The 8,411-nt window shown below is 38.9% G+C and overlaps 1 protein-coding gene across 2 annotated transcripts in view; it reads right to left on the bottom strand.

Moving 5' to 3' along the window:
- Nucleotides 1-2,585: 2,585 nt before the first annotated feature.
- The window catches only part of nkain2 (sodium/potassium transporting ATPase interacting 2), an 86,219-nt gene continuing 80,393 nt past the window's right edge, over nucleotides 2,586-8,411 (bottom strand). The window contains exons 6-7 of one of the 2 annotated variants that reach the window (XM_086166665.1): nucleotides 8,160-8,241; nucleotides 2,586-3,267 (exon numbers count right to left, since the gene is read on the bottom strand). In XM_086166665.1, coding sequence (XP_086022791.1) covers nucleotides 3,258-3,267; nucleotides 8,160-8,241 — 92 coding nt within the window. In that variant the 3' untranslated portion in view covers nucleotides 2,586-3,257. Of the gene's footprint in view, nucleotides 3,268-8,155; nucleotides 8,242-8,411 lie in introns of those variants that run through there. The other variant, XM_086166666.1, reaches the window with a different exon arrangement.

Raw genomic sequence — 8,411 nt, 5'->3', positions numbered from 1 at the left:
CATGTTAAATCAATCTCTTGAAGACAATAGGTAGCAGATTAATTCACTTTCAATTCATGCCGTTTGATAATGGATCTGTGGCCGTTTCACAGCATTAGTGCCAGGAGTTGGCAACAAGACACTTTGTCTACAATCATATTGTTTATTGAAAAGCAATGTGCAACGTTGGTTCACAATTGAAACAGAAATTAATATTAACAAGTCAATTAAGTGCTGAAGTGAAAGTGAATTTGCAGCCTTGACAGAATGCTTGATGAAAAATTACAGACTAATAGTGCAACTAATCCCCCCGCCCCTCCGCATTTGCTCTCACATTTCAAATACATGATTAGAAGAAGAAAAACACAGTAGTCCCACTTGTACACAACATCATACATTATTAGTCAACTAGAAAAAACAGTAAACACGGCCACATTTGATTAAAAAACGTCTAGAAGTTCAAAGTTACATTTCCGTTTTACATTGTAGTTGCTATTTTCTCTGTTACTCTGCATACATTTCAGACTGTATTTATAGAAAAATCACAAAGTTCACATTTAGGACTCTGAGGAGAGCTGAGGAGGAGCATTTGACAAACCAATAGTACCTTTTAAGTAGCTAGTTAGTCACACGCGGCATGAGATTAAATACGCAACAGTTTGGAAACACCCCATGCAAACACACAAAATGTTGTTTCTGTCCTCCAGATTGGCTTTCAGAGCAGCCTGGAAGGGCAGCTGCTAAGATAGATGTCAGAGGTGGACAGGAAGGTGAACTTTGAAATCTGGTGTCTTATTTGTCCATACTTTTATCAAGAGAAGCCAAGGTTTCCCCCCTGAAGTGTCCCATGGTAGATGGAGAAGGCCTCAATGTTTTGGTCCAGTGATTGCAACACAAATAAAACAGATTCAGTCCCATTTCTTCCGGGAATCAGTTTATTTGTTCTGAGTCGAATAATAAAAAGGAAAATAAAAAGAAATTAAAAAATCCCACAGGCCATCCGTCTCCACCAAAGGAAAAAAAAAAAAAAAAAAAAAAGAAAGAAACAAGCGAGAGATGTGCTGAGCCTGACAGGTATTAAAATACGTATCTAGTTTGCCAGCCTGGGGTGCGAAGGCAAAAATTTCTTATTTTAGATATGACTTTTTTCCCCACTATTAATGTCTTTTCCCATGCAAGAACCCAAAATAAGTGAACCATTAATAAACCAGGCTCTCTTTCTCTATACGTATATATCTATATATCTATCCATCCATCCATCTTCAACCGCTTATCCTGCGCTCAGGGTCGCGGGGGGATGCTGAAGCCTATCCAGGCTGTCATCGAGCGAGAGGCGGGGTACATGTCGCCAGTCAATTGCAGGGCCATATATATATATGCATATATATATTTATAGAGTGAGCAAAAAAATAAAGGGAACACTTAAACAATAAAATGTAACTCCAAGTCGAAGTGTTCCCTTTATTTTTTTTCAGCAGTATATATATATATATATCCATGCAATGGTATAGTTGGCACTTTGACATTGATTTTTGAGCTAGCTGTGAGGTGAAAATGATGGTTGTGAAATCTCTGATTCTCTGCAAGCAAGAGCGAAGGTATAGTGTCGAGGCTCTTGGCCTCAGGGGTCTTTGTCGTAGCGATACTTCTCATTCACTGCATACAATTCAACGCAAATTAAAGACTGTTTGAGGCTTAACTATTCCCACATGATGGCGGCAGACATTTTTGGAAGATTTCTGTTTTCTCTTTAAACCGTCACTCATCGTTTGTCAATTTGTGACAAGATTCAGGCCACTCTGACTGTGATTGTCGTTTCTGTAAGTCTGTCTCTTCTCCTAATGTAAAAATTTCCTTTGGAAGATTTAGTTTTTTTTCTTTCTTTTTTTTTTTTTTTTTGCTTCTGTTTATAAAGCGCTGTATGCTACTGACAATGCTATTTGGGCACTTGAAATTTGACTTCCAGCATTTTGTGTCGAATTCATAAACAAAGAGGTGAGTGAGTGACAACTGAAGCTTGGCACTGAGATCTCAGCCGAGGTGAAAAGGAAAACTGCTGCCGGACCTCAGCTGCTTTTTCTGCAGGAGTGTTTTCTGTATCTCTTCCCTGCATGTCTCTGATGTAAGATGACATATTGAGACAGAAAGAGACAGAAGAAACACATCTGTCCCCTTCTGTATTAATTAGGGCAGAAAACACTCGGAGGCCCTTGGGATGCTGCAGCTAAAAAGTGTTTGTCGTCTTTCCGTGTCTCCTAGTCTACCAGTCTGTCTATCCATCAAATCTTCAGCCTCTCTGTAGAGCAGACAGAAGATTTATTGTAAACATTAAGATTCACATTAGTACATTACAGATGGTGGTGTGTGCGTGTGAGCATGCATATTATTCACATATGCATCATTTCATGTCTTTCTGTGGGTGTAGTGACGCGTCTTCTTCCTGTACACATGCATGTTTGAAAGGACCGTATTCAAGTCTACACACCGAACTATTATTTCATTCTCAACGTTCATGATAAAAGAATTGAGTAGCTTCTAGGTCTCCATCGTCACGTGAGTTCACTTCATCACAAAAAGTGACCTGTCATGTCGGACATAGCTTGATTCCTGTTGTTTTTTTTTTTGTTTTTTTTTTCCCGGTCAGTTAAGCTGAAGGTTCAGAGTTGAATATTTCAGGCAAAAAGAGCGAAAACATCCAGCGACGCTTGAACACGGCCGTGTCTCTGGGGTTTCCAAACTCTTTGGTCAGGTGCGTCTGGACTCCGGTTGTTAGAGAAAGTCAGGAGTCCACCGTCGATTCCTCCTGTCCGCCAAAAAAAAAGGAACATGGCTGTCTGGCAGCGCAACGTCAAAGGTCTCTAGAAGGGAACACAGTAATTCAACATAAAGTCCTGGCCTCTTTGCATCCCTTTGGTATCTTTTGCAGTAACTCTGCAGATATGCAACAGCACAAAAGGATGGAAGTCATTGGCTCCGGACTTTTGTTGGAAAGACAAAAAAAGCAGTTGTCTCTGGAGCTGCCTGGATTGCTGAGATGCATGTTTTGTATGTCTCTTTTCACCCACATGAGGCCACTGTTTCATCAGGAACAGACAGAACTCCTGAAAGCGGTCACCTGACCATGGGGGTTAGTACAGTGAGTGTTGTAGTGTCTTCTCTTTCCTGTCTACTTGTCTGTGCCTTGGTTGTTGTTCATTAAAAGAAATTTTGGAGTAGTAAAAGCAGGATGTTAAGCAGTGGTGATTGGTAAGGCAGTACTCCAGAAGTAGCTTCTGGGTTTATTTCGACCTGTGGAGAGGAGATGAGAGGAAGTTAAGTTTATCTCTGGAGCGCATTTAAACACAGCTTGAACTGAGTAAAGTGCTGTGCAAAGAATATTAAAGTTCCCCTCCAGTCAAAAATGTGTTTTGCTTTTTAGTTCAACCATTGAGTGTTTGTGCTTTGCAGCGTAGAATGATTTATGTGCAGAGTTCAACATTAGAAAGTTGTTTAAACATTGATGGTTAAGTTTCTCCAGGTTCAATGAAACTGAGATTTCAAGAATGATTTTTAGACATTGCAAACATTTAGAAGCCGGTCCCGGTCTGATAATTAGCAAGTACAGAGTCCAGCGGTGCACGAAGACAGAGAATTGACTTTGCGTAGATGTAGAAGACAACTTATGTTCAGCAGTTTAATGCATCTAAAAGTAAAAGGAAAAAAAAGCATAATCGTATTCGAGATTTCTTTTAGTTGGCTGGGTAGACTACGTAGTACTTTGAATAATTTATTTCCTGCAAACAGAGATAGATTTTTTTCAAGTTTTCTTGAGTATTTTGTGGGGGATGTGATGAATGTGTCTAAAATACACAATTTATAATGATATAATAAGTAGAAGTTGCACCAGTGAGCTGAAAAAAATGCAAAATTCAGTTAAAAGTTATAGGGCATGGACACGGTTAATAAGGTAAGGTCAAGAAAGCCGCTAATGAGATACATTTTTACATCCTTAGTGAGACCCAATAAAAAAGATATTTGGAGAAAAACCTACTTCTGAGTAGTTGGAGGAATAGCTACATTTGTAACGAGAAGATAACAATAACAATATAACATGATATAATAACAATAGTGAGGCGAACAATCGGATTGTTATTGTATAGATCCTAAAGGATAGTTTAACCTTTTTAACAGCAAAACTTGGATTAGTTGTCAGTATTCAAGGTCATATGTGTAATGTTGCTTTAGAACAACTGATTTCAATTTTTTTTTCAGTTTGAGCCCCAAGTTCTACTTACCCACACACCCAAAGAGAACAGGGTGATTTATATTCATTATTTATTGGCAGAATTGTACTCATATACATTTAATCGATGCAAATTCTAGGTCGACAATATCACAGCACAAAAAGCCAAAATCTATGGCAAGGATTTAACCAGGGCCCAGACCCCTGGCTTGAAAAAAAATATGCTGATGAAAATAAATAGGTCTTCTGAAAAAATGTGGGGTTTGGTTGAAATAATTCAGTCACTCATTGGGTGACACACAGGGTCGCGGGGGCGCTGGAGCCTATCCCAGCTGTCATTGGGTGAGAAGTGGGCTTCACCCTGGACTGGTCGCCGGTCAATCACAGGGCCAAATACTGAGACAAATAACCATTCATCCTCTAATTCACACGTCTGGGCAATTAAGAGTATCCAATAACCTGAAAGTTTTTGGGAGGAAGAGCTAACCACTGTGCCAACGTTCAGGGGAAAGCCTTTAAGAGAAACGAAACGAAACGAAACGAAACGAAACGAAACGAAACGAAACGAAACGAAACGAAACGAAACGAAACGAAACGAAACGAAACGAAACAAAACAAAACAAAACAAAACAAAACAAAACAAAACAAAACAAAACAACCATACAAATAAACCCTCTGGTATACAGCTTGAATGGAACATCAGCGGAATTCCTTCTGTGATTTTCACAAAAAATAATGATACTCAGGGGACAGATCAACACCCCCATGGGTATTCAGGAACTGCTTTTTTTGTTGTTGTTGTTTTTTTTAAGTCTCTGCTGAAACAAACATAATGACATTGGAGAGATAAGTGATTTTTGTCACAGTATTTATAAGACTTAAGAGCTTCTCCGAATTCCAGGCTTAACTGAAATGTTATATGTCTGGCTCTGACTTGTCTGAATCCAAGCCATGAGTGAATGAGGCTAAAAATGAAGCATCACACAGTCGTTAGCCATCCTTTTATAAGAGACTAGATGTGTCGACCTGCACAAACGCACAACACATAGCATTAATTTACTATTTCCTGTCCTGCACTATAAGCCAAAGAGGTTCCTGAAATATGACAAAGCAGTCAGCTTAGCCCTTTGGAACACCATTGTTCTCTGACTTATCCGCCTCCACTTTTCTTGTGATTTTAGCACAGACAGCTTTTTCTTTGGACCACTGAACATCTTTAACAGCAGCAAACCAGTTGATCGGTCAGTTTCTGGGTGCGCAGCTATTTGAAAAGATTTAACCTCTTATGACAGTGTGTTCCACTCGTATTCTGCAGAGTTCCACCCTGAGCTCCAGGTATTCACCTTCCAGACTGTGAGGAGGTGGTGACATACAGGAGAGGGCACAGCGTAGGCGTGTGGAAAAAGTTCAGATTTTTGCTCATCTTTATGCAAAAAGTATTGATTTGAAAACGTACTTATAAAGGTTCACAAATGCTCCTAAAGTACAATAATGTGAGTGAATGTAATTTGTCACATTTGACTCCCATTAAACTGTATGCCATTAGGGAATATATCATTCTGACTAACCTATTTTAATTTTCATTTTTCCACATGTGACCATTGCAATAACTTGTTGGCATGTTGCATTAATTCTTAAATATCCAGTTATGAATTATATTTTTCATTATATGAATAATGGTCCTAATTGCTTTGCCGAAACCTAATATATCAAGAAAATGCAAATTGGTTTTCAACACTGAATTCACAAATGTTTACATGATGTTTAAATACTTTATTACAAGTTTTACTGTATTTTCTATTGTGTATTTTTGAATTTTTAATTTTCTTTTTATTTTAATGTGTTGCCATCTCTCAGAGATCCTCCTAGATTTCCAACACTCATTATCACACACATGGAATAACACATGCATTTGAGGTCAACAAGAAGTTCAACTTAATGTTCTTTTTTTTTTTTTTCTTCGCAAAGAAGCGCTTATTTGTAAAACATGACTGTAGGCGTTTTCTTTTTTTTATTATTATTTTCATGTGCATGCGTGAGTGTGTGGGTGGCTACGTGTGAAGACACTTTGGGGCACCGCAGATGATGTTATTTCATTGGTCCCTCTGGCCAGGGCCAATAAACACCAAAGTGAAGGGACAACAGCTGGGGAACAATGATAGCATATTGATGGTGTTGTGTGTTTGTGCGCGCATAAAAACAAGTGTGTCTGCAATATAGGTGCACAAACACAAGCTGTCCATCAGCACATTTCCTGTAAGCATTTAGTGCATACAGAGGACATTGTCTGAGTGTGTGTGTGTTACTGTAAGTGCATGTGTGCAAATATATTTGTATTCTTGCGATAGCTTTTGTCTGTGTGCCGCTATTATCTTAGGGCCTGATGATTTATGATCCATGTTATAGCTTCCACAAGGGACATATAAAACTACAGAATGGCCCTTTATTGCCTTTCTTTGTTTAGGTCTGCGTTTCATCTATCACTCAGTGCCTCTCTTCCCCCTCCCTCTCTCCCGCTCTCTCTCTCTCTATTTATGTCCACCCATATCTCTCTTAATTCGCCCCATCTCTTTTTTCTAATAAAAAAATATCGATGACCTGTCTGCTGCACATCAATACAATCACCAATATTTTGTCTTCTTGTTTGTTACACTGATGTAAGTGCGACAGTGGGATTGATGTGGGGTTGTCTAAACCCAGTACGCCGACTCATTTCGAGTCATTCTATTAGTTCTAAAACCTAAAAATAACCGTGTCTTGATGAAGCTGGAATCCATAGCATGAAGCCGCACATCAGAACTCTTCCTCAACCACCTACGGTTCCATTAAAAAATGTATCATTTTTAGCTTCTTACTGTAAAAGCTCTTTCAACATTTTTCACATCACTTGTATCATATGCAATTCAGCAAAGGGATTCACATATCTGTATAAAATGAGAAGTGGGACTGCCCTAGCTAAAATTGAGATCAGTATTCCCTTGCATAACTTGGATTATTATTACTCACCAAATAATGGAATGCAAAGATTTGATGGCACCTGAGATACGAGGCATCACAGAAATCGAGGATTATCTATTTCCATCTTTTTTTTTCAGCTCTGACGCTATTGCTTCAGGAGTCTGACACTGGACATTGTTTTCTTCCTTTTTTTTCCTGACTGTATGAGTCCCTGATGAAAATCACTATGAGAATCACTATCAACTATCGAACGGATCAGCTAGACGTATAGATCAAGATTTCGATTGTAGTACGATTGATCACGATCCCCTACTGCATTACTGGAATCTTAATGTCACACGGTAATACGGTGACTTGTTTTGCCTAGCTTTAATACATCAGCAATATTGCGACTGTACATGAAGAATACAAGCTTATCAAATGACTTCATATGAGAATATTACTTATATGAAGAAATGTAATAGCATAAAATGTCAAATAAAAATGAAATTCACTTCTGTCAATAAATTATATCACTACGCCAGGGAAGAGCTTTTGAATAGTAAAATGACATTTTTTGGTTTTTATCTCCAAACGTTCTTTTAAAGGTAATAGCTCTGGATCATAAAAAAATAAAATGATAGAATAAAAAAAAAATCATTACTAAAAAAGTTCCCCTTGTGGTTTGTTACTGCTAATTGTGAAACTCGGGCTCGAAAGGAAAACGAGGGTACAACTGATTCTGTTGCACACTAGATTTGTCACAAGTGAGTGAAGTAATAACAGCCTTAAAACTGTGCTCAATGATGAGACCTTGACGAATGCTAATCCCTTTCGGTGATCCGGTGAAAATTCTCAATGCAGAGTAGAATACGTGATAAACAAGCTGTTCACGGTGAGGTTGTTCTAGGGCGATCTTGGTCAGCCACCCCCGGATGGGAAACACGTTTTCATATTTATTTCTAGCAAAGAAATACAAGCAGGGTATTTCCGGGAGTGCTAAAAATACGACCGTACTTACATATACATTGGCTGTAGTTGAAGGTGGGAGGTCTTCTGCGGCCCCTGGTAACCGTACGAGTCGAACCCTCCTATAAAATCAACTGCAGAGCAAGATGAATCGGAGAAAACACATGTCATTGTGGTTGTCATCGGGGACCCTCCCACAACAAATGATTCATAGCATCAGGCTGCCAACACCTACAGACATTTCGACAGCACATTATGTGCATTATACAGACGCGTCCTCCCTCTCAGAGCTAATCAGGGTTTT

The sequence above is a fragment of the Fistularia commersonii genome, chromosome 20 (assembly GCF_037954325.1).
Source record: "Fistularia commersonii isolate RoL2024-O1a breed Wild chromosome 20, RoL_Fcom_v1.0, whole genome shotgun sequence".
NCBI classification, from domain to species: domain Eukaryota; kingdom Metazoa; phylum Chordata; class Actinopteri; order Syngnathiformes; family Fistulariidae; genus Fistularia; species Fistularia commersonii.
The sequence above is the reverse complement of the archived record's forward strand: the minus strand, read 5'-3'. Positions and strand labels throughout refer to the sequence as shown.